Here is a 25,808-nt window from a genome sequence, read left to right as displayed (position 1 = left end):
TTACTTTTTACGTCAATTTTCTGTTTTTGTTTTGTTGGACTTTTCCGCCTTATATTAGTTGAACAATTCAGAACAAGTCTTAAGAAATACAAAAAAAAAAAAAAAAAAAAGCTAACTGTGTGCTTTTATTTGTGTGTGTGTGTGTGGTTATTAACTAAAAAGCTAATGGCATGCAACATTTCTGTATTTAACTTTTCTATTTAAATAACTAGTTTTGGTGTTAAGAAATAGTTATCCGAGGTAAAACAGCGCCACGGTTTATACAGCGATCGCTTCCAGGGCAGCCGCGAAATGTTATTGGACAAAACAAAGCACGTGTCAGGTGTCCTGAAACCTGATTGGTCCTTTGCGCCTACACCCTTTTCTGTTACATGACGCAACTGCGTCTGCCTGCATGGACGTACCGTTTCACGTTTAAGAACGTTTTTATAAATTAATTCCCTGACATGTCTCTCGGAAAAGCTGCACGAAGTTTAATTAGACCTGTCCGAGGTGTCCTGCGGTCCCCGGAGTCGGTTCTGAAGCGCAGCTATGCGGCGGTGTCTGAAGCCAAAGCGGTGCTGGAGCACGAGCTGGACTCTATTCGAGCCGCGGGGACGTGGAAAGCTGAGAGGATCATCACCTCAAAGCAGGGTCCTCAAATCAACGTGGACGGCAGTCGTGGCAGTATGTAGCTGTAGTTTCCACAGTTATTTAAGTGCTTTTTAAAGCAGCTTTACACACAAAGTCAGCATGAGACATTTGCATTGGTAAAATAAATTACATCACGGTGCAAAGATACATGCTGACACCGTGTTTAAATAAAACGGGGTTGTACTCCTTAACAAAATAGATTTATACAGTGTAAACAGGGCCGGAATAAAACTTAACAGGCCCCTGGGCCCAGGGGACCCCGGGCCCCCCTTCCCCACCACAACATTGTGGAAATGGTGAATGATAAAGTGTGAAACGACATTTCTAACATCTCTCAGCCAGTGATACCAGTAGTAGCACACTGGACATTGTTGTGTAGCTGTCTGGCTTTTATTATACATTTTGTTTTATGTCCAAACTGCTGATGCATGGCCTATGTGGCCCCCACATGGGCCCCAGGTGGGCTTGGGCCCCTGGGCCTTTGCCCATAATGCCCATTGGATAATCCAGCCTTGAGTGTAAATAGCTGTATATTGCTGTGTATTGTCAGTGATGCTTTGATATGCAAGTAGCATTGAAATAAGTGACTGAAAAAGAGTTTTTTATTCTTGTTTTATAAGTTATATGGGAGCTTATTGCACTTGTAGAAAAAGTCTCATCTGCTGTAAGTTGTTACAATACTTTGCACAACTAGATAAGTGCTAGTAAGTAGCAAGTAATAAACTGCTATAAATAATGTTAAAATATTCGATGAAATGTGTTTTTACTGCTTATGATTACTGATTCATTACAAGTAAATTTACTTAGTTATCCTACTTGACAGATCTGGATAAAGCTGCTCTTAGTTGGGGCTTTTTCTCAATATTATCTGAGAATTACACTTTAAGGCAATAAACTATGTTTTTAACGTGTTAATTTTTGCTTTGTTTACAAATGTCTCAACATCAGCTGTGAGCTACTTTAACTTCAGAGTTAAAATATAAATCTGGTTTCTGGATTTGTAAAATTTAACCTTGAACTGGAGTCCAGCCGCTAATCTCTACATTTTTTGCTGTCCTGCTAACAAAGCAGCTTATCAGATGTTGACATTTCAGCAAGAATCTTTGCCAGTCATTGATTGCTGATTCATGAATGGCCCAGTCACTACAGGTTATGACCCCTCATGTAGGAAACTGTTCAGTTCACATGCACAGCAGGTCACATGCATTGTTTTTTCTGTCAGTCATTGTTCTGACACTTGTGCTCATTATTGGTTTGGCTTTTGCCCAAACATGGGCAGAATTTCAGTCACAGGCTTTGAGTTTCTCCTGGTGTTTACTGTATTCCCGGTTTAAATACAAAGGGTCCTTTTATTCTTGATCTGAAACAGCGACTTGAGCATGTTCTCGATGTTTCTCTTAGGTATATTGAATTTCTGTGCCAATAACTACCTCGGCCTCTCCAGTCATCCAGAGGTGGTGCAGGCAGGAATCGATGCTTTGAAGTCATATGGTGCTGGAATGAGCTCTGTCAGATTCATCTGTGGGACACAGGTATGTTTGTGAAAGGAAATCACAGAAAACAATGTAAAATGTTTACAAATCACACAAATTATATCCAATATTAATTTTGCAGGCAATTCGTATTTCTAATTCCAAAGTGAAGATTTTTTAAAATGTTTTTAGTGTTTAGAGGTTTTGGGAAAAGGATGACATCTTAGCCTATAACCACTTCACATAGCTCAGGTCGAGGGCCGTAGTCCTGCAGATGTTGTGAGTTTCCCTGCTACAATGCACCTGACTCAGATCAGTGGGGAATTATCAGACCTGTGCAAAGTTTGATGTCAAGCTTTGCACAAGTCAGATGTGTGTCAGGTGTGTTGCAGCAGAAAAACTCCTAACATTTGCAGGACTGCCGCCGTTGAGGACTGGAGTTGCTTACCCCTGTTAAGGACGGTCTGATTTAGTGACAGAAGGCATCTAAAATGTTCTTATGTATTCTGTACCAGGAGGGCAACCAATGTCCAAAAGGAAACGTAGATGGTTAAATTTGTCTCTGTTTACATGCTGCATTCAGGGTCTGGTTGAATCATTCTGAACATTTACATCTGATGTTTTTGCAAGTAATTATCTTGGTGCTGCTGTTGCAGCTTCAGTTTTAGTCTCTTGCTCTTCAGTGAAAACGCTTTGTTTGCATGTTAGGAACATGATGTAAAAATACTGATTTTCGATATTGGCTTTTTTACTGATATCCAATATACCAACTTTTTCCAACCCTTAATTTCCAATAACATTAACATTTTTGGAGCAGATTGTGCCAAACAAACAAAAATATTCACAAAAACTATATGTGACATCTCTTATATTACGTAATTTTGAGATCGAAGAGACTTAGGTGAAGAGTTTGATACATAATACGTGCATATTATGTAAAGTTATGTCATTTAAAAAGTAAAAACCGTATACCGTTCATTTCTGAAATTACATTTTAATGCCTATATCAGTATGCCGATATTATCAGAAATCTCTTAAAAATACTAACCTTTTCACCATATAGCCCATATTTAGTAAGTGGATCATGCTGCCTGACTGAGAGATTTTCTTTTAATTCAGAATCTGTCCATTAAGAAAATCTTGTTTGAGCTACATTTAAATACCCATTAAACAAGTAGTATCATGTTTCATCCATCCATCCATCCATTTTCTAAACCGCTTAATCCAATTCAGGGTCGCGGGGAAGCTGGAGCCTATCCCAGCTGGCTTTGGGCGACAGGCAGGGTACACCCTGGACAGCTCGCCAGTCCATCGCAGGGCTATCATGTTTCAGCTATAGATAAATTTGACTGTCTTCCTTATAAAATTATAAGCAAAATTGTGTCCTCTTGTAGGTGACCCAAGAGGGAGCATTTAAGGTGTAAACTAAAGAGGTCCCAATCTAGATCTTTGATGTCCACCACTGGTCAAGATTAACAGAAAACGACCTGTTAGTCTGGGGGGGACTTAAAACAAGATCAAACTTAATGTACATAAAGGTTTAACACCACTGCATTAATTAGATTCCCTGAGTTACATGTTTGTGGACCATAATTTGCAGGATCTGCACAAAGATCTGGAGAAGAAGCTTGCAGAGTTTCATGAGAGAGAAGACTGCATCCTGTACGCCAGCTGTTTCGATGCCAATGCTGGATTGTTTGAGGTGTTTTTTAGTTTGCTTTCCACTGTTTCAGTACAAAACTTAATTCTTCATCATGATGGAAGAAAGTAAGAACTGTGTTTGGCAACAGGTGTTGTTGGGCCCTGATGATGCAGTTCTGTCTGATGAGCTCAACCATGCTTCTATCATCGATGGGATCCGTCTGTGTCGAGCGAAGCGGCTGCGCTACAAACACATGGACCTCAGTGATCTTGAGATTAAGCTCAAAGAGGCTCAGGTGTGTTTGTGTATCAGTCCCTCGGTGCACTTACATTACTGACAATGTTTGTGCTCCGATGATCATCTGTCGTCTGTGTTCTCCTCAGTCATCTCGGATGCGTCTGATAGTGACAGACGGAGTGTTCTCCATGGATGGAGATGTGGCTCCTCTAACAGGAATTTGTGACCTGGCGGAACAGTATGGAGCCATGGTGTTCATAGACGAATGCCATGCTACGGGATTCCTTGGCCCCCGAGGCAGGTGGGTGTGTTGCTGATTTAAGTCAAAACAAATCTAGAAAATTAATCTTTATTTTCTTTTAATTTTGATTTTTATGTGTTCTGTGCAAATCTGTCCAAACTAGTAAAATTTTCAGTGTCAATGTGAGATCAGCACCTTTTTTTGGCAAAAATATAAAAGCTGGTTTTGAAAATCCCCAATAGATTAATTATAATTACTACATAAGAGGCAGAAAAGGAGCTGAGTGTGTGTGTATGTGTGTGTGTGTGTGTATTGTGATCTCCTTGCTAACAATGGTTATAGCTCATTAATTCAGAAAAAGAGATTTTTTATTTGAATCATAAATCTAAAAAACAAAGACAATATTTCATTTGTAAAATTATTTGATTAAATCAGAAAAACTGCATTTACATTTCTTTTTTTTTTTTTCTTTTTTTTTTTTTTTTCTTACCATGAGTTCAATATTTGTTTTTTTATTTTCTCCACCACTCATGGGTTCGACATACAGTGGGTGACATTGTTTATTGTCCAGTCGTTTCTTATGGAACTTGCATGTTTATGCAAGGATCTCTGCCCTCCTCCAGCCAAGCGACAGGCGACATTTGTGCATGAGGTGTTTCACCCCTGCTCATGTAGACGTGCACAAAGGGGCTTGCCAGGCGACACAAGAAGGTTTAAACATGTTCAGCTTTTGTCGCTGTTGCGCGGCTCTACAATCAGTCAGCGAAGGTTCCATGCAAGTAAACCATGAATTTTTCTGCATCGGCCTCAAGCTCTGAAATCAAATGATGATATTCACCAGGATGTTTCATTGTTTTTCAAATAGGATGAACCCTGGTTGTTGTTTTTTTTTCTTTTGTAAAGTTTACAGCAAGATGACGCCAGAAGAAGTCAGTTCGAGCAAAATCTCCCGGCGCGACATTCTTCATGCGTTATCTGCATAGACTGTATATAAAGAGATGGGCGGAGCCTCCGTGACGTCAGCCACAGGTTTCTGAAGAGTTGAATTGAAGCTCAGTGGGCGGTTCCTACCATCGGTATCTTGGCAGGGGCATGCGTGTCGTCTCGTCTGGAAAATACAAATATGGGCAAGGAGGTGGAGCTGAGAGGGGAGCTGTGAGTGTCATGGTGGATGATTGACATTGAACAATCTCCGAGCTGCCTGGAGCTAAGAGCTAACCGAGCTAACCTGGAGATAACAGGCGGTAACCAGCTAACAGAAGTAAGTGGGCTGAAGCTAAGTCACGTTGTTAACCGTGTCAAGGTGTGGCGGCGAGGGATGGTGAAGGTGTGGACCCAAATGCAGAGATGAGGGAAACAGGGATGCAGATTCCAGAAGGTTTATTCTAAACAAAGGCACTCAGGGGACTAACAACAAGTACAACAAAATGATCCAGCAACTCAAGACTAAAACTGAGGGGTATAAATACACTGGGGAACCAAACAAGAAACAGGTGTATGGAATGAACTAAAACAAGACCAGGTGAACTCAATGAGGAAATCAATAAAGCTAAACAACAAACAAGGGAACCAAACGGGAAAAACTACAAAATAAAACAGGAAACCTGAACTAAGGAAAAACACAAACCACCACATCATGACAAACCGGCTAAAAACCGCGGTTGTTCTACGTTCTTCTTACTTGAAGCGGGAGATCGGTACCTGTCAATCAAAATATGCAGAACTTCGAGATTAAATTACTTTTAAACGTGCGATTTAGAAAAAAATTCACTCCCCCCCCCCAGTTGTCATGAAGGTAAACCTGACCTATAAACCGAAAATGGATTTTTGAACCAGGCTGTAAACATGTTTATTTCTGCCGTGAAGTTGGCCTTTTTAACATGGGAGTTTATGGAGATTTGTTCTGCTTTGCAGCCCCTAGTGGATGAAGGGGGAACTGCAGTTTTACGCACTTCCGCATGGGCTTCACTTTTAACCACCATGGCTCCGTCCATCTTTCATATACGGTCTATGGTTATCTTTTACGTTCTGCAGTGAAAATGGCTAAATTCCCTCCAATATCATAACCAATAAAATTTCTTAGAGACAAGCGATCCGAGAGCGCGATGCAGACGCTGCCACTGTTGCTGTGATTTGTTGCTTCCTGTGTGTCGAACCCATAAGTGCTGACGAAGTGAAACTGTAATCCGAACGTATAATTTCAGTATAAAGTAATAAACAGACACTTGTAACTTGCAGAGGAACAGATGAGCTCCTCGGAGTGATGGACAAAGTTCATATTATAAACTCCACTCTGGGAAAAGCACTAGGAGGAGCAGCAGGTACGTCTCCGTTCAGATTTTTAATGTTATTACAAAAAAGTGTCCAGTTGTATATGAATTACAGACATTTATATCTGCACTGTGTTGCATCCCTGACAGTCTTATGCTGTGAGCTCGAAGCATCACAACCCGTCAAGCAAATGTCCATTCATCGGTTTAATCTCTGTTGCTGTTTTTGTACAAGCAGCTTTTTCCAATTCATTCTTAACCAAATGTGCATATGAATGAATAACAAACGGCGGCTGAGTTACTAACACACAGATGTGCTGCAGCTGTTTTACGTTGTATCACTTTTGCACTGATATATATTTATTGTCAGGCGGCTACACAGTTGGTCCCAAGCCTCTCATTGACCTACTCAGACAGCGCTCGCGGCCCTATCTGTTCTCCAACGCCCTCCCCCCTCCCGTGGTGGGCTCCGCCATCCGCGCTGTGGAGCTGCTGCTCGCCTCCACTGAGATCGCACAGAGCATGACGTCCAAAACCATGAGGTGCGTTTGCTCTGAGAAGAGGCGCCTTGCTCCGCGATGTTATCGATCACAACTTTGCTATCCATCTGGGGTTACAATATGTTTCTTGTGACTGCCGATCAATCAGATTCCGAAACAAGATGACGCAGGCCGGCTTCACCATCGCAGGCACATCTCACCCCATCTGTCCCGTGATGCTGGGCGATGCACGGTTGGCGTCTGTGATGGCTGATGACATGCTGAAACTGGGTGAGACACCACACCTGATCCCATCCACTGAGAACCTCTCAACTAGTTTTATTGTTGGGAGGAAACAAGGTAACGTTCATCCCATTTCCTCCCTCCCCAGGGATCTATGTGATTGGATTCTCCTACCCAGTCGTACCAAAAGGGAAAGCAAGGATCCGCGTTCAGATTTCGGCTGCGCACACAGACGAAGACATCGACCGCTGTGTGGATGCTTTCATCCAGACAGGCAGGAAGCACGGAGTCATCTCCTGAAAGGGACAGAGGAGCGAATGGGAACGATTCAGCAAACGCTTGCCCTTACAGATCTCACTGCCTGTTACTAAAGACCTATGAATGATGCCAATGGAAATGTTTGTTACGTTTGTTGGTCAGTGATGATGAACGCTTTTTTTGTGTTTACTTAGCAGAGTTAAGTGCTTTTGCTGAAGAGTAGACGATTGTATTTGAAGAAAAAAGGGCTAACAATTCTTGATCTCCTGCACTCTTTATCAGGGGGGAGAAAATGTTTCTATTTGATCCAGAAATGTGATTTTGAAGATCGTGCTGACCATATTGGCGAGTTTAGTGTGGCTTCAAGTGATAAATGACATTATCAGCATTTATAAAGGAAAAGATTAAACTTTCCAATCAGAAAAGAGTGCTTGCTCTGTTTTTTCTTCCAAGTGGGATGTTTCTAAAAGGTGTGGGTAGATGTTTCATCTCTTATTAATTAAATACATTAAATAGTTGACAGTGTAACTAATAATAACCCACGGACAAGAAGCTACACTCTCCTTCAATTCTAAAGGTTTTAGTTGTGGAGATCTCAAAAATCTTCTGTTCCTAGCCAAGTATTAAAAGTAAGTCAATAAAACTGTCGATTTTTAACAATAACTAAGTCAAGATTAGCAAGAAGCTTAATATTTGTTGTTTATTTAGACATAGGTAATATAAAACATCCATCCATCCATCCCTTTTCCAAACCACTTAGTGCATTTCAGAGTCGCAAGAGGATGGAGTCTATCCCAACAATCATGGGGCAAGAGGCAGGGTACACTCTAGACAGGTCGCCAACACCCACAGCAATGTCAAACACGTAAAAGAAATCTCATGCAACATTTCTGCCATGGTTCCCACCCAAACAAAAACATCTCATCCTAAAACATTCATCATTCCAATTCTAAATCATCTTTACCATTATTTGCATTAGTCAATCAAACCAAAAAATATCCCTATGAGGACTCCAGTGTGTGAAACACAAGTGCAATTTGTGATTCGTAAACCTGTGGAACCATTTCTACACAGCTCAGTCGATATCAAAAAAGGTGAAGGTCTGGAATTTGCAAAAACACTTTGTTTTGGCTGTGTTAGTCATTCTAATGTAGATTTGCTGCCATGTTTCAGATCATTGTCCAGTTTTATGACCCAGTCTCTGCCAAATTTTTAGCAGTGGTACAGATAATCTCACATTAGACTAAAGTATTTTGGTAAATGGAAGAGTTAAAGGTTCAGTCAATGATGACAAAACGTCCAGGTCCTGTGGTTCCGAAACAAGCCCATATCATCAGCCCCCCCACACCACTGTGCTTGATAGTTGATTTGGCTTACTTCAAAAGTGGTGCTGTGCTGTGTGTCCAAAAGGAGAGCTTTTCAGATGCAACATAGCAAACGTAAGATGTGCTACCATGTTTTTTTTCTTAGAAAAAAAAAGGCTTTTTTTTTTCTGTTTTCTGCCTATGGGTTTTTTTTTTCCTGATCTCAAGCCTATCAGTAAACTTTAGAACTGATGTAAGTGTAAAATTGTTATCTATAAGACAGACTTTTAGAAAAGATAATGGAGAAAACATCCTTTCTTCAAGTGCTTTACAACAGGTTTTTAACAAAGGAATTTATTTTATTTTGTTTCTGTTTTGGTAAAGACAATATCATTATTAATCTATCATGGACACCTGTGAGATATAAATGAGCCACTTTGAAGCATTTTAAACGAACCTTTTCCTTTCCTACCTTTGTGTAAGAGCAGCATGAACTATAACTGAGTATAATAATCATTTCTGACCATATCAGTGGATTTATTTAATTTTTCATTCCTTCTTACATACATGTTGCTGCTTGAGCTCTCGTGCTTCAGTAGCTCCACCTCCTGTTGTCTTTTTCGCGCCATTACTCGTCACAAGTTCCGCCCCCAACGCGTCGACTTGATTCTTGAAGAAGCTCTCTGACCAATAGGAAGAATCGATCTTTCCTTTCAGCCAATCAGATTAGAGGAAGGCCACGTTGCGACTAACCTCTCGCGCGAAACAGACAGGAAAGAGTTCAGTTTTTCCCGCGAAGCAGACATTCAGGCAAAGTTTTCGTCATAAGCTCTTTAGGCTGAGCTTTGGTTCGTCTTTATCAAGGAAAGAAGGGAGTTACGAAACAAGTTTAAACTCTCAGTTTCAGCGTGTTTGTGATTCGTTCACCGAGCTGCTGCAGTATGTCTGGCTTTGACGACCCCGGAGTTTATTACAGCGACAGCTTCGGAGGAGGAGAGGGGCCCGGTGTGGATGAAGGTGGTCAGAAGCGGATCCACATCAAGAAGCGGTTCCGTGAGTTCCTGCGCCAGTTCCGAGTTGGGACCGACCAAACTGGCTTCACGTTTAAATACAGGTGATTAAACTGGGGAAAGAAAAAAAAAAAGTAATAGATGTCTATTTAAACTTTGATTAACTCGACTCAGAGTGAAGCTGCATGAGAAATCATGTCGAGTTAAAGGCCTTAAAATAGCCTGGATTATAAAGAACAAGTCTACCAATGCGACTGTGAGAAATAAAAACCGAGATGCATGTTATTAAAAGCTGTCTTGTCTTGCAGTCACCATCATGTTTGCAGGCTGCTTTGTACAAACTATTGTGAATAAAATGGCAAACCATTAACCCAGATTACTAAATTGTAAACAAATTGCACTAAAAAGTCAGATCTATATCAGTAGAATTGGTCTTAAACCAGCAAAAATATGTTATCATTACATATCATAGTTTTTCTTTGTATTTTATCATTTGTCTTCACAATTTTGAAACATTATCTGTATTAAAATTCATATTTAATTACTTTTTTTTTTTTTTTTTTAAGAGATGAGCTGAAGCGGCATTACACCCTGGGGGAGTATTGTGTGGAGGTTGAGATGGAGGATCTTGCCAGCTTTGATGAAGATTTGTCTGACTGTCTTTACAAGCTGCCGACTGAGAACCTGCCACTGGTGAGACTGCTGCTTTACTGGTTCCATCTTTTACCACAATCTCTCTGTTTCTAGCCTAGGCAGTGAAGGGTGGAACAATGCCATGGTTGTCTTCAGAGCCTTTTAATACATTTTCAGTTTGGAAAAGTGGACTTAAATTATGGCATAGCTGCGTTTAGCTTGTTTAATTCCCACAGACAAATCTTTAAATATGCCACTTAATCATACAGTTTATTTAACTGGGAGAGGTGTGACACCAAAGCTGATTGATTTTCTTCATGCTGATTTTGCAATAGTTGAAATAATGGATCCTACATTTTGGCTAAATCTGTACACACTAACAGTATGTGGGTTTGAAAACCGCCTATTTCTCTTGCTGATATTAAAACACAGTTATAAACTAATGCTGCTGCTGCTGTTGTTTTTTTTTCTGCCATGATGTTAAAATGACAGCATGCAACAATTACAGACATCTAGTGGTCAGTTTGAAGATGGCAACCATGTGAAACGCTGTCCACCCTACTGCCTAGCAACACACGGCATCATTCATGGTGGCTGAACTCTGTGGAAGACTAAAACAAGAATTTTTTTTTTTTTTGCATCCTTCATGGATTTACAGCTGTGAAAAGCAATACCGGTGGTTCCTCTTGTTTTCTGCCTCTTCGTGTTTCAGTTTCTTTGACAAGTGCACTTTCTGTTCTGTTTTGTTTATTTATTTGTTTATCAAATATGGTTGGTTTCTCTCTTTATCCTTTTATTTCTCATCAAACAGCACCATAAATACTAATTCATCTCATTGTCTTTATCTTCGCCATCTTATGAACAGTTCTTTTCTTCTGTGTTGCTTTTTTGGATGTAAATATCACAGATGGTACAATGGCGTCACCTGAATCAAGTCGCCGCTGCAGCATTAAGACACAGCTCTCTCACCACCAGGCAAATGAAGCACATCTGTTCTGTGGATGGAGCTGAACATGCAATGAACATAGTTTCTTTTTAATGTAATGAAAACATAGTAATTAATTAATTTATTAAAGATGCAATTCGAAATATACCTTTTTAATAGAATACATTTTGTTTTCATGAATCTTTTCTGATGGGCTTAATATAAACAAAATACATAAGTCCATTATCAGCTCCATGTTTATTGTTTATAAATCTTCCTGTGCTGTGTAGTCTGGGTGTGTCTTGTGCCGCCAGGAAGAATATTGTGGTCTGTTCGCAAATCCATCCGTCCTGCAGGTTTTCCATGTATCCTGTTCCAACACACCTGGCTTCCATTAAATGGATCCAAAAGTCAATGAAGTTCTGCACAATGACTGATTCATTTGAGTCAGGTGTGTTTGAGTAGGGATACATGGAAAACCTGCAGGATTCTGGCCCTTGAGTGCAGGATTCTGGCCCTTGAGGGCCGGAGCTGGATATCAATTACACCAACAGTGAAAACAGAAGATATTGGATGAGGTCTGACAACATGGTTGCATCCCTGATGATCTGCTCTCATTCACAGCTGGAGGAAGCTGCAAAGGAAGTGGCCGACGAGGTGACTCGTCCCCGGCCTGTCGGTGAGGAGACGGTGCAGGACATCCAGGTTATGCTGAAGAGCGACGCCCATCATGCTTCCATTCGTAGCCTGAAGGTACTTGCTGACCCGATTCCATCTCAAAATGTCACTTTTAAACGCAGCTGGATCACCTTTTTGTTATTTCTCTCTGCAGTCTGAGCAGGTGTCACGACTGGTGAAGGTGCACGGCATCATCATCTCAGCCACGGCTGTGAAGGCCAAGGCCACGAAGGTGTGTTTGCAGTGTCGTGGCTGTCGTGCCGTCATCAAGGACATCCCTCTGCCGCCGGGCCTGCAGGGTTACGCTCTGCCTCGCAAGTGCAGCAGGTGAGTGTTGCCACAGACGGGTCTCAAATCTAGTTTATTAAAAACGCTCTTAACTACAACAAGTTCCTGTTTTCAGTGAGAATGCCGGCAGGGTGAAGTGTCCCGTGGACCCTTATTTCATCATCCCGGACCGCTGCGTTTGTGTGGACTTCCAGACGCTGCGCCTGCAGGAGTCTCCGGACGCGGTGCCACACGGAGAGATGCCTCGCCACCTGCAGCTCTACTGCGACAGGTAAGGGAGTCCGCGTGATCACCTCCTGCAACCTCACAAAACTTACAAGCGTTTTCTCATCTGGTTTCCCCTCTGCTCTCAGGTACCTGTGCGACCACGTGGTGCCCGGTAACAGGGTGACCATCATGGGCATCTACTCCATCAAAAAGGTGGCCGCTGCGAAGGCCAAAGGCAAAGAAAAGGGTGTTGGCGTTGGAATCCGTGCGTCCTACCTGCGAGTTGTTGGCATCCAGGTGGACACAGAAGGAGCAGGTAGCGATGGATGTTTGGATTTGTGATATTTTCCACCATTAGAGGACCGCTGCGTATATTTCCTGTCTTTTCCAGGTCGTGGCGCCACTGGATCAGTTTCTCCACAAGAGGAGGAGGAGCTACGAGCTCTGGCTGCTTCTCCTGGCATCTACAACTCTCTGGCCCGCTCAGTGGCTCCCTCCATCTACGGCAGCGACGATCTGAAGAAGGCCATTACTTCTTTGCTGTTTGGAGGTTCAAGAAAGAGGTGAAGGGGAAAAAATGCATTTTTTTTCCTGCGTTTTTCTCATAAAAAATTCCCTTAACTGTCTGAAACGGTTTGGTTTTATTTCCTTTAGGCTGCCTGATGGTCTCACACGGAGGGGCGACATCAACCTGCTGATGCTTGGAGATCCCGGTACAGCAAAGTCTCAGCTGCTCAAGTTTGTGGAGAGATGCTCACCGATTGGTGTAAGCGGGTCGTTGTCTAGAGCTGATCGCTACGACTAAGCTAGTGTGTGATACTCAACCATGGCTCTGCAGGTTTACACCTCCGGGAAGGGCAGCAGTGCAGCTGGTCTGACCGCCTCTGTGCTGAGGGACCCCAGCACGCGTGGATTCATCATGGAAGGAGGGGCCATGGTGCTGGCTGACGGCGGAGTTGTATGCATCGACGAGTTTGACAAGGTAAGATGTAAAAGTTAGCTAAAGGAGGTGTGCAGTCTCACCCGTCTGCTCCAGAATTGATCAGAAATGTCTATTTATTTTCTCAGATGAGAGAAGATGACAGAGTAGCGATCCACGAGGCCATGGAGCAGCAGACCATCTCCATCGCTAAGGTATTTCTCATTTAAAGCAAGCCAGACAATAGGGGTGGAAAATCAAATAAAAAAAAATTGAAAATCAGGAATTTTTTTTTTTTTTTTTTTTTGCTTCACAATTTAAAAATATTTTTTTGGGGGGGGGGGGGGGGGTTAAAAAAATGTTGGTTTTTTTTTGTTAAAATATCGATTTTTTTTTTTTTTTTTTTTTTTTTTTTTTTTTTTATGGGGGGGATCGTTTTTGCTTTTTTTAATGTTAAAAATTAGGATTTTTTTTTCCCCCCTCTTTTTTTCCAAATGAAAATAGTCCATTATAAAATTGTCTTTTTTTTTTTTTTTTTTTTTTTTTTTTTTTTTTATTGAACTTTTTACTTGTCGTCTTTGGCATTATAGCAGCAGAATGATGGTCTGGCTACTGTGTTGTTTTTTCTTAATTGAAATCAAGAAAAATGATGAGCAAAAAAAAAAAAGTTTTATACATTTATTTTGTTTTTAATCTACAAAAATTAGCAATATTGTAGAATTGTGAGAATCGCAATTTCAATCGAATCGGCATCCAAAAAATCTGAATCAAATCGGGACAAAAGTATATCATCGCAGCCCTACCAGACAACACCCCCACCGTCAGGCAGTTTGACGTGTTCGACTCCCATGTCTGCTCCTCGTAGGCTGGCATCACCACCACCCTGAACTCCCGCTGCTCCGTTCTGGCTGCAGCCAATTCCGTGTTTGGTCGCTGGGATGACACAAAGGGAGAGGACAACATCGACTTCATGCCCACCATTCTGTCCCGTTTTGACATGATCTTCATCATCAAAGACCAGCACGACCAGCAGAGAGACATGGTGAGGAGGCTTCTTTTTGAATCGTGAGCTCATCGGGAATCTGCAGAAGTGCGCCGCTTGAAACCCTCTGCTTGTTTGTAGACGCTGGCTCGTCACGTGATGAACGTTCACCTGAGCGCCCAGACGCAGACCGAAGGAGTCGAAGGAGAGATTCCCTTAGCCACGTTTAAGAAGTACATCGCCTACGCCAGAGCGTAAGTCTCCATGACTCGCACAAGACATGTCTGCAGTTCGACTAACGTGCAAAATCATGTATTTGGTCATATTCGGTTCCAGTAAATGTGGACCCCGGCTGTCTGCGGCGGCGGCTGAGAAGCTGAAGAACAGATATGTGGTGATGAGGAGCGGTGCACGAGACCATGAGAGGGAGACGGACAAAAGAGCCTCCATCCCCATCACTGTCAGGTACGTTGGTACTGAGCATGTTCACCATTCTTCACCCCTCTTTCAGTCCTTAAAGTAGTTTTCTGTGTTGTTTTCCTCTCAGGCAGCTGGAGGCGGTTGTTCGCATCGCAGAGTCTCTGGCGAAGATGAAGCTGCAGGCTGTGGCTGGAGAAGAAGAGGTGGACGAGGCCCTCAGGCTTTTCCAGGTGTCCACGCTGGACGCTGCGCTGTCCGGCAGCCTCTCAGGTGTGTGTTTTATGTATTTCATCACCTAAAGCTTTGACTTTAGTGAAGTAAAACAATTTTTCACCCTTTATTGTAAAACTTTGCTTAATATATCTTTTAACATGCTGCAGTGTAGGTGTTTCCTGCTGTTAACGTTTCTTCTTCTGCATTTTTCTGCGCAGGAGTGGAGGGCTTCACTTCTCAAGAGGACCAGGAAATGATTTCCCGCATCGAGAAGCAGCTGAAGAGACGCTTTGCGATTGGCTCCCAGGTGTCCGAGCACAGCATCATCCAAGACTTCACCAAACAGGTCAAGCAGAGAAAATCAGAATATTTAAAACCATATTGATCTGGTTGTGCACGCAGGACCCTGCAAAAGCCTCGAACCACCTTTCATTTCTTTATAATAACGTTTACTTTATTAATCACAACTACATTTTACCCATCTCTAGCAGATGCTAGAGAGCAGTGGGCTGCCACGTGTCTGCACCAGGGTAACAGTCCAGGGGGGGTAAAGGCTCTTGCTGACAGAAGTTCACTGTAAATGCCTCACCTGGAACTTGAGCCAAGGAATATTAAAGTAGTCTTGTGCAAAAGTTTCTAAGAACTTCTGAAAGTCTACTTGCTGCCTTTTTTTTTTTTTTTTTAAACTCATTTCTAGTCCTTGTACCCGACCATTTTCAGCAAACAAGATTTTGTTTTGTTTAAGCCGTAAATGACAAATTCTGACTCATGCAGCACATTTAATGCTTCTGGGTTGTCGGATGAACCAGTGTTCTCGACACATAACAGACAACTTAGCCATGTTAAGTTTAGGCCTTTAGTTTACAGCAGCCTGTCACTAATTTAATCCCATTTGTTTAAATGTAATCTGCAAGAAATGGCAAAGATAGAAACAGATTAACAAAGAGTGTGTTGTAGACTGAAAAGTTGACACATCAGCAGGGTGTGCTGTTTGTTGTTTTTATAAATAAAGCAGCATGTTTAACAAACTACATGATCTGAAATGATGTCCTCAGGAAATAAAGGACAAAATTCCAGCAAAGACCTGACACCAGACCTGTGTGATGCATCTGGACCTTAAGCTGATCTGTCTGCTGTTGACTGGAGCTTCCTCAGAAATGTTCCCTCTGGAAGGGTGGCTGCCGAGAAGCCATTCTTAAGACTTCTTACAGAAATGAAAAGAAAGCATGGTCTATACGAGCTCCCGCTGTGTTGAGAATTAAAGCTACTCAGACCAAATACTGATGTTAAAGCCTGTTAAAATGTCCCAGGCTCCATTTTTTTTAGACTCTTTTCATTTGTTTGTAGGTGTTTTTAACAAATAGCTTCAAATGTTTCTCATATTTGAAACAAAATCTAAAGAAATGAGGGGTGGCTCAGAGTTTTTCCCTTAGTTCTGTTTATAAAAACCAAAAAGATGAGGTTAAATAAGTCCTGAATCTTCATGTCAACATGTCATCACAGACCTGTTCTGCTCTGATTTTTTTTTTTTTGTGCTTTCTCCTTCTACAGAAATATCCAGAACATGCCATCTATAAAGTCCTCCACCTGATGTTACGGAGGGGGGAGCTTCAGCACCGCATGCAGAGAAAAGTGCTTTATAGAGTCAAGTAGAGAGAATTATGCTGGTGTGTGATGTAAATAGTTTTGATCTGTTTAAACTCTTCAGATTTCCCAGTTTAACTTGTGTTTGTGGCAGAAAATGATCCCATGTGAAAGGATTTATCTGAAATGTTCAGCTGTTAACTATGCCTGCTATTGATCTAAATGTATCCATGAAAATTAAATAAATTTAGTCTCAAATTGTGATCAGTTTGGATTTTTTTAATGAAAACTGACAAAGATGAGTTACAGAAGCAGTAAGGTTTTCACAAATGAGAAGCTGTGGCAGAAAATATTTCAACTTAAGCTTTGATTTCATTTGTTTAAAGTGCTGTTTGTGCTTATTCAGCATGAATCCGGCTGAGGTCTACATGGCGTAGAGTGTCGCTCCGATGGTGGCCAGTGTGAGACACAGTCCCACGGTGAACTGCATGACTGGGGATGCTGGGAAACAAGTCTTGGACTGGTCCGCGTCTTCTGTGGTTATACTTAACATTTTCTCCAAGTCATCAAAAACCTGCAGAAAAATAAGTTTGAAAGGGAAAAAAAACTGTCAGCATGTTAAGTTTCGCTTCCTGTTTCTGCTGGATTCAGCATGACACGGAGCAGGACTCGATCCTTTTCACCGGTCACACACCCTGAAATGGTCTGATTATTTCCTCACCTGGATGTTCAACTCGAAGGCCGACACGGCCTCCTCCAGCACCGCCGCCTTCTCCTCCCCCGTCAGCTCCACGCTGTTCATCCGGCTCCTGTACAGCTGCTTGAAGCGGTTGGGACTGGTCACGCCAGGAAAGGAGAAGAAGGACAGCCCCTCTTTGCTGCTCAGCCTTAAAGATTTCTGGGTGATTTTTCCCAGCACCTGCCCACCCGACAGATCGCCGAGGTAGCGAGTGTAGGCGTGGGCCACGAGCAGCTCCGGCTTCTCTTTCCCAATCTGGAAAACAAACCCAGTTTAGTTCAGCTGGTTTGCATGTTGCCATTAATGAGTCATTTTCGGATCATCTTTCTTCACCTCTCGTAGTCTCTGTTCGTATCTGTGCGTGGCTGCGGGGACAATCACTTTCTTAGTCCAGTCTGAACCAAAAAAGAACTCCAGATCTCTCTCCAGTGATTCCACACGGGCGAGTTCCTGCGGGAAGTACACCGGAGCAACAGCCGGATGAGAGCAGTTCCTGTCCAGCTCATCTTCTAGGGCTTTGTAGATCTTATAGAGGGAGCAGAGCAGGACCTGAAAGAGGCATTGGGATGAATATTCACTTTTCATGACAATGTGGGGGGAAAAAAAACAAAAAAAAAACCAGGTGTGTGACTTACTTTGTACTGTGGCAGGGTGATCTGTCCCTTCTGGTAACTGAGCATCAGCTTTGTGTTTTCAGCTCTGACATGGATGTCCTTTGTGGCGGCTTTGATCTGTTCAGATAAGTCACTGAAGGCAGATGTCAAACAGAAAATGCACAAAAAAAAAACATAAAACTTTAGTTTTTCCAGTTATTTCCTTTAAAAAACAATTGATAAAGGGTCCGTCATACCTGCCAGTGTCTCCTGTATCATTTTTCCTTGCACTCTTCATGTTCTCCATCTGTTCAGATTCAGTCAAACACTTACTTTGGTTTCGTTTAAGCAATTTAAAAAACAAAAAATCCGTTCCATAGATTTAACTTTACTTACATTTGCTGAGCCGTGATAGTCAGTCCTTTACGCAGGCTTCAGTTGTCGCTTGTGTGTGATGTGGCCTCTCACTTCTCTCCTGCCTCTTATATACAGCTGCAACTGCTGAGTCGAAGGGGAAGTTTGATTGCTGCATCATGTTAAGCAAAGTGCTGCAGCTTCACATGACAAAGCAGATGTGACCCTGAAGTGGCGCAATCAGAAAAACATGATGTGGCAAAATTAGTAGCAAACAAGCAGCACATGTAGAGAAGATGACTTTTTACAATGTAGAGGCATTTTCTGTTATATTGCTTTGTCCTGTCATGTTACTGTTTATTTTTGATGAACATACATACAGTCCACCTTCACAACTGCTTAAATTCTTCCTGTCTGAACTGAATCGTTGAGACAAGGCAGGATGAATCAATGCTTTCATGTGGTTTGCACTAAATTCTGACCCATCCATCTGAATGTGCAGCTGAAATGGAGACTCATCCACTGCTGTAGTCCAGGGTATACGGAGTATAGCCTCTCCTTTTTCAGTCAACATTGAGTATACCCACTTCTAAACCCCCTGTAATGCTGCTTTTACAATTACCAATGCCCCAACACAAATGCCTACATCAACCAGCAGCTTAGCTTAGGTTACCTATGCCAGTGTCTTTCAACTACTGTGCTGTGGCACGCTGGTGTGCTTTGGAAGATTGTCAGATGTGCCATGGGAAATTATCTTATTTGAAATATTTTGACAAGATCAACTTTATATTAACATAGGCTGAAGAGTTTAATTCTTAAACATATTTGGTTTGTGATCTTTTCCATGAAAAGAATGTACCTTCGGTCAGAAAAGGTTGGAAAACACTGACCTACCGTATGTTACACTGGTGCAGTTATAGCCATCAGCTGCGTTAACTTTAGCCTGAACATAGACATAATAAAGATATATGTATATACTGTATGTCTATGAGCCTGTTTCTTACCAGTCTGTGTGCCAGTATTGGTTTGGTCATTTCATACCCCGACCTCCCTGAAACCGAAGAGAAGAAATTATGTGACAATGAGCAAATATACTGATTGATTCTAAACTGAGTAGTCTTACATTTAACTTTTTCTAAAACAGTGGTTTTCTGGGTTACTTTTTTGTTTTTAAGAAAAAGCCAAAAAATTAAGAGTATACCCACTTCTTGAAGGACATCTAAACCACTGGACTCATCAGACCAGCAACATTTTTCCATCCTCTATTAGCCAGTTCTGGTGAGTGTGTGAATTGTAGTTAGTTTCCTGTTCTTAGCTGACAGGAGCGGCACCCACTGTTCAGAGATGCTATTTTGCATACCTTGGGTGGAACTAGTACTTATTGGCATTTCATGTTGTCTTTCTATCGTCTCCAACCAGTTTGTCATTTCTCCTCTGATCTCAACAAGACATTTTGGTCCAGACAACTGCTGCTCGCTGGATGTTTTCTCTTCTTCAAAGTATTTTCTGTAAACCCTGGAGATGGTTGTGTGTGAAAATCTGAAATACTTAAACTAACAACCATGTCACATTTAAAGTCCTTTTAATCCTCTTTCTTCCTCATTCTGAGTTTGCACTCAGTTTGCGCTTCATGAAGTCATCTTGACTACGTTTACATTGGTAATACAGAGGGTTTCCATGTATGATCCAGCCCAAGGCTGGATTATCTAATGGGCATATGGGCACAGGCCCAGGGGCCCAAGTAGGGCAAACACCAGCAGTTTGGACATGAAACAAAATGTACATAAATAGTTACACCACAGTGTCTAGTGTATTGCTATTGGTACCATTGGCTGAGCGATGTTAGAAATGTTGTTTCACAGAGTGTCATTCACAATTTTCACAATGTTATAAAAGTGCACAGGCCCCAAGGAAGACTGTGGGCCCAGGGGCCTGTGCACTTTTAATCCGGCCCTGGTCTGGCCTCATATAAAGTCAGGAGAGTGACGTTTACGCTTAATGCAGAAAACTGCTTCGAGGCATAGTACATTGTGCTGTGGAGAGAAAAAAAGATGTGTGGTGAAGCACTGTTGTCACTCATCAGGAAATTTCCCGGTATAAATCTCAGTGTGAGTTTCGTTGAGTACTTTGGTTTCCTCCAGTCCAAATACATAAATGTTACGGGAACTGGTCAGTCCTTCATTGACACTGTGATAAATGGGAGTGACAGTAGGAAAAAGACTCCAGTCCCAAAACAAAACGGACACTTCCTTTAGAAATTGCTGGTAAAAATGCTTGCTGTTTTTCTTCAATTCCAACAGCTTGTAACCGCACATAACAAATTGTGACATAAATGGATCAGACCATAATATTCCCTCTTCCCTTATGATAGGCAGTTTCAGTGTCAAATACAACTCCAAAAGAAGGAACTTTCTTGAATAACTGTTCCTTAATTGTAATGTACTTTAACAGATTTTGACTATTCATTTGACAACTCCGGTTACGTCCTGTAAACAAACAACCCCTTATTATTACAAATTTAGAAATCAATATTGTTAAACTCGGAGTTATTTTTGAAAATTTATATATAATTGAAAAATGCGTATGTGTTTTTAAGAATGCAGGTTGAGAAGATGGACAAAATTTTTTGATGTTATCTAAAGATTTCTAGCTAGTTTTTATGTTATATTGAGATCATTTGATTCCATGTGATCAGTTCAATTATCCTTTTATCCTCACAAGATTACTTTATTTCTCAAGATAACAGACTACTTTAAGGGGATACAACATGATCCTTTTTAAAAATTATTTTCAAGATGATGAGATTATCAAGGTGAGCAAAAAAAAAAAGTTTGGCTTGTATGTTAGCACCTTATTTAACATCTCCTGAATTGGAGTCTGCATGTATGGGGCCCATCTGTCCAGGTTATGCTCTTGGAGTTAGGGGTAGTAACCATCCATTACTTATGCAGCAATGGGGACGTCGCCTGATGCACTGAGTAGTACCCTGCTCCATTTTTCTAATGTTCATTCATTTTCTGAACCGCTTAATCCAATTCAGGGTCGCAGGGAAACTGGAGCCTATCCCAGCTGGCTTTGGGCGACAGGCAGGGTACACCCTGGACAGCTCACCAGTCCATCGCAGGACAAACAGAGACGAACAACCACTCACACTCACTCCTATGGGCAATTTAGAGTAACCAATTAACCTAACATGCATGTCTTTGGATGGTGGGAGGAAGCCGGAATACCCGGAGATCCATAGGTCTTCCTGAATAAAATCTGCGTTATGTTAGACTGTTTTTCCTGTCCTCTCCACCCCAACCAGTTGAGGCAGATGGCTGCTGTCCCTGAGCCGGGTTCTGCCAGAAGTTTAGTCTTCCTGTTAAAATGGAATTTTTTTCCTCCCCACTGTCGCCTTATGCATGTTCAGTACGGAGGATTGGATCAAAGTCATGATTTGATGCAATCGAGCATCACTGGCATTGCAGCGCTGTGCTGTAAACACGTCCCACAGCCGCTTTGGTTTCATTCAGACACTGTTGCCAACTTGGTGAGTTTCTCGCTAAAACTGGCGACTTTTTTGTTAAAAGCAACCAGCGAAAAATCGAGCAACTTTTACTGGACTTATTGGAGACTTTTCTGGTGTTTTGGTGACTGACTTGAAGGCACATAGCGTTCTGCAGTTACTGTAAGGAACAAGCAGCGGGAGCCTCTCCTGTCCTAAAGCACTCCCAGGTAGCCGTCTCAGTCGGCTCCGGCTGCAGGTCAATGTAGAATAACTGCAGTAGGTTGTGGAAGTTCACCTAAACATAGTTTATACCATTGTCAGTAAGAACTGGCTGCATTTTTTTCCTATACATAGTTCGGCGAGTTAAATCAATGTAATATCCCTCTGGGGCATTACCATAGCAACGTGTTAATCAGCTGGTTCAAATCAGCTGTCTTTTAACAGGAAAATGAGAAAAACACGTTGTAGCCTGACAGCGGTTGTTTGGCATAAAACGTACATTGAGGCCAACGTAAAATAGTTCCTATATAAGCGGTAAAAGCGTATTAAAAAATTGGTACAGTGCATTAGATGGTCATAATGCACCACACGGAGTCGAGAAGACCACTACGCGCAGCACTGTTTAAAAATACTGGATAATTGTGTTAAATAATCAAGATCTTAATTTCTGTCCAAATAATTGTGATTATAATTTTTTGTCATAACAGAGCAGCCCTAGAGAGAGGTAGTGGTTTGATAAATGTAGGGGGCTTAGCCTCAGTCAGTACAGCTGTATTGCTACGCCCCTGTTACACACCTCTTTTCCTCTCTTCTATCCTGCTCTGCTCTGAGCATTTCAAATCACACCGCCTTATGCAAGCAGCCCACCATTATGGGTTTTTACCACCTGGGGGGGTGAAGTGGGTTGTACTAGTAGTGGAAACTCAGAGGGCTACACATGCTAACTGAACGCACTTTAAAATGCCAGATAGTAAACATGCAGCTGTCTCGAGACGTTCAGATCCTCTAATGACGAGCGCGAGGCACCGAATGATATAAAAGGTAAGGAGCAGGTCTCCATGTTTGCTTGTTATGAAACGTCGTTAGCTGGCTTCACATCTGGCTCGCAATGGCAGCCGCCGCAAACACAGAAGGGTGTTATTACATCGGCCGGAGAGTAAACGAAGAGCCGAGAGACTTAGACCCCCAACCTCCAGCTGCCTGTTTCATTTTTAGCCTCGTTTTCTCGTCATAGCGTCGCATTGTCTTCTTGTTAGCATCCGTGTCATGAAAGTTATTTTCTGTGTTGTCAATCAGCTACTACAGCATGCCCCAAATACTAATGAGGTCTCTGGGTGATGTAAATCAATGCATCTGTCCACATAAAATAAAGTGTACGGTTATTTTCGGCTGTATTTTTTGTGGTCATGCATAGTAAACACAATTTTCCTGATTATGTTTTTTTTTAATGGTCCCAGATGGACACAGTTTCAAATTAGCACTCAGATCCCTGATTGAAAGATATTTTTTTAAAAGATTTTATGTTACTTCAATCCTCTAAGTGCACACTGTTTCACTGTAATTTGAGAAAGTATCCATCCATCCATCTTCTTCCACTTATCTGGGGTCGGGTCGCGGGGGCAGCAGCCTAAGCAGGGAAGCCCAGACTTCATTCTCCCCAGCCACATTTGCCAACTATGCGGAGGTGATCCCGATGCGTTCCCAGGCCAGCCCAGAGATATAATCCCCCCAGCGTGTCCTGGGTCTCCTCCCAGAGGGACGTGCCTGGAACACCTCACCAGGGAGGTGTCCAGGAGGCATCCTATCCAGATGCTCTAGCCACCTCAACTGGTTCCTCTTGATGCGGAGGAGCAGCGGCTCTACTCTGAGCTCCTCTCACAATTTGAGAAAATAATGCAGTCTTATTTGTCATTTGACATTATAGTCATACTTTTACAGTATTACTTTCCATCCTACAGGTTATGGAGCCGAGCCTTCTGTGTTTCATCCTTTACAGCCTGATTGGTTTTGCCGTAACCTCATTCAATGACCGTCACCACAATGATACCCATCACTATGATTATTGTGTGCTTGGAGCTGGCCCTGCGGGACTACAGATGGGGTATTTTCTCTCCAAGGCTGGAAGAAATTATGTCATCTTGGAGAGGAACTCAGGACCTGGCAGCTTTTTCAACAAGTATAAAACCTTGCAAGGGGGTTTTTGCATCACGATTTTGCATGTCCTGCACGGCACCATCTTTATAACATGTTTTTGTTTTTCTTCTTAAGGTATCCCAGGCACAGAAAGCTTATTAGTATTAACAAAATCCACACAGGAAGGCGCAATCGAGAGTTCAACCTGAGACATGACTGGAACTCTCTGCTGAGTGATAAACCTGACCTCCTGTTTAAGAGAGTGAGCAGTGAGTTTTACCCACCTGCAGATGCCTTCCCTATCTACTTGTCCATGTTTGTGGAGGAACTCGGGTTGAAGGTTCAGTATGGTGTAGACGTTGGAAGGATCAGGGCTGTTCAGTCAGCTACAGGAAGGAGCTACATTCTCACTGACCAACATGCGTCGGACTACAAATGCAGGTAATGTTTGGCAGATTAAGAATAAGCCGAAAAACTTTGATTCCTTGCAGTGTTATGTAATTTTGCTATATTTTCCTCAGCATCCTTCTGGTAGCCACAGGTTTGTGGGTCCCTCAGAAGGTGGAGTTTGTTGGGTCTGATCTAGTTGAGGGCTATGAGTCCATCTCTACTAACCCTGACGACTACAAGGACCAAGCCGTGCTAATACTGGGAAAGGGGAACTCTGCTTTTGAAACGGCCCAGAGCATCTTAGGAAGAGCGAGTCGGGTGCACATGCTAAGCTCCAGCCCTGTTCGACTGGCCTGGCAGACACATTATGTTGGAGATCTCAGGTAGAGTACAGTTCAAATCCTTGTAAAAAATAATCCATGATTACTACTTTTTTTCCACCCTAATCTGATATTTGCTGTTTTATCCTGTTCCAGAGCCGTTAATAATGAGCTAATAGACACATACCAGCTGAAGTCCTTAGATGGACTGGTAGAGGCACGCCTGGAGAAAATAGTTATTGCTCGACAAAAGGATAAAAACATGAAGAGATCGGGTGGACAGAAGAAAGAGAAAAAGGGACAGTTGTATCTGTCTTTAAAAAAGTACATGCATAACAGGGACAAAAAGAACAACTCTGAGGTGTCGTGTGAGGAACTTCCAGGGCACTACATTGACAACTTCCCCATGCGCAAACCCTATGACCGTGTCATTCGATGCCTCGGATTCCGGTTCAACTTCAGCATATTTGACAGGTACAAATAAAAAACATTGCGGTTATTGTATTTTGTCACTATCAGTTTACTGTTTCATATTACAGTACTTTAAAAAATTAAAGTCTGAAAATAATGTCCTCAGCTCTGTCAGCCTACCAAACAGCGAAAATGCCAAAGGAAGGTTGCCGGGGCTGACCGCATGGTATGAAGGGAAGAACACCCCCAACTTGTTTATGTTGGGAACAGCTTCTCACTCCAGAGACTACCGCACTTCTGCTGGTGGCTTCGTCCACGGGTTCCGTTACACAGGTGAAAGTCTGACAAGGTCATTTTGAGGCGCAGTAGTTTAATAGTCTTTTTTGTTTATTGTTGTCTTGTAGGACATCTCGGTCAGGAAACTTAGTTTCCAAAAAATTGGACATGTCATGTATTTACAGTTTTGAGCCTTTATTTTATAGTCACATGCCTGGCATTACTCTGATAAAATAACCACAAAGACGAGACGTTGCGATCATGGTAGCATGTCTCTCCAAACTATAACTAATATAAACCTCTGCATAAGTATTCCCTTTGTATATATATATATATATATATATATATATATATATATATGTATATGTTCATTTATTACATGGACACTGGCATATGCCCATCCCATTACAGATACTAGCATTTGCTTTTTTTTTGCTAATAAAAACGTGCAAGTTTGTTTCTCA

The 25,808-nt window shown here is 42.1% G+C and overlaps 4 protein-coding genes across 4 annotated transcripts in view; 3 read left to right on the top strand and 1 right to left on the bottom strand.

Annotated features, from left to right (window-relative positions):
• Window positions 1-376: 376 nt before the first annotated feature.
• gcat (glycine C-acetyltransferase) lies at window positions 377-7,894 on the top strand. Its single transcript, XM_079252455.1, has 9 exons — window positions 377-666; window positions 2,035-2,165; window positions 3,706-3,807; window positions 3,896-4,042; window positions 4,131-4,285; window positions 6,464-6,546; window positions 6,866-7,037; window positions 7,144-7,265; window positions 7,366-7,894. Exons 1-9 carry the CDS (start codon window positions 447-449, stop codon window positions 7,515-7,517), a joined length of 1,284 nt encoding a protein of 427 aa, XP_079108581.1. The 5' UTR covers window positions 377-446; the 3' UTR covers window positions 7,518-7,894.
• Window positions 7,895-9,720: 1,826 nt separating this feature from the next.
• Window positions 9,721-16,765, top strand: mcm5 (minichromosome maintenance complex component 5; the record flags this gene model as incomplete). Its single annotated transcript, XM_079252383.1, has 16 exons — window positions 9,721-9,893; window positions 10,356-10,482; window positions 11,972-12,100; window positions 12,180-12,352; window positions 12,429-12,584; window positions 12,667-12,836; window positions 12,912-13,083; window positions 13,175-13,286; window positions 13,359-13,502; window positions 13,589-13,654; window positions 14,305-14,481; window positions 14,563-14,675; window positions 14,758-14,886; window positions 14,969-15,111; window positions 15,273-15,400; window positions 16,606-16,765. 16 exons carry the CDS (start codon window positions 9,721-9,723, stop codon window positions 16,705-16,707), a joined length of 2,214 nt encoding a protein of 737 aa, XP_079108509.1. The 3' UTR covers window positions 16,708-16,765.
• A 218-nt stretch (window positions 16,766-16,983) lies between these two features.
• Window positions 16,984-18,277, bottom strand: hmox1a (heme oxygenase 1a; the record flags this gene model as incomplete). Its single annotated transcript, XM_079253450.1, has 5 exons — window positions 16,984-17,212; window positions 17,360-17,632; window positions 17,711-17,926; window positions 18,013-18,124; window positions 18,228-18,277. 5 exons carry the CDS (start codon window positions 18,275-18,277, stop codon window positions 17,063-17,065), a joined length of 801 nt encoding a protein of 266 aa, XP_079109576.1. The 3' UTR covers window positions 16,984-17,062.
• A 4,455-nt stretch (window positions 18,278-22,732) lies between these two features.
• foxred2 (FAD-dependent oxidoreductase domain containing 2) overlaps window positions 22,733-25,808 on the top strand; it is an 8,044-nt gene continuing 4,968 nt past the window's right edge. The window contains exons 1-6 of the mRNA XM_079252458.1: window positions 22,733-22,855; window positions 23,773-23,990; window positions 24,083-24,388; window positions 24,469-24,720; window positions 24,814-25,131; window positions 25,235-25,401. Coding sequence (XP_079108584.1) covers window positions 23,776-23,990; window positions 24,083-24,388; window positions 24,469-24,720; window positions 24,814-25,131; window positions 25,235-25,401 — 1,258 coding nt within the window. The 5' untranslated portion in view covers window positions 22,733-22,855; window positions 23,773-23,775. The remainder of the gene's footprint in view (window positions 22,856-23,772; window positions 23,991-24,082; window positions 24,389-24,468; window positions 24,721-24,813; window positions 25,132-25,234; window positions 25,402-25,808) is intronic.

Source organism: Telmatherina bonti (assembly GCF_933228915.1).
Source record: "Telmatherina bonti genome assembly, chromosome: 14".
NCBI classification, from domain to species: domain Eukaryota; kingdom Metazoa; phylum Chordata; class Actinopteri; order Atheriniformes; family Telmatherinidae; genus Telmatherina; species Telmatherina bonti.
The sequence above is the reverse complement of the archived record's forward strand: the minus strand, read 5'-3'. Positions and strand labels throughout refer to the sequence as shown.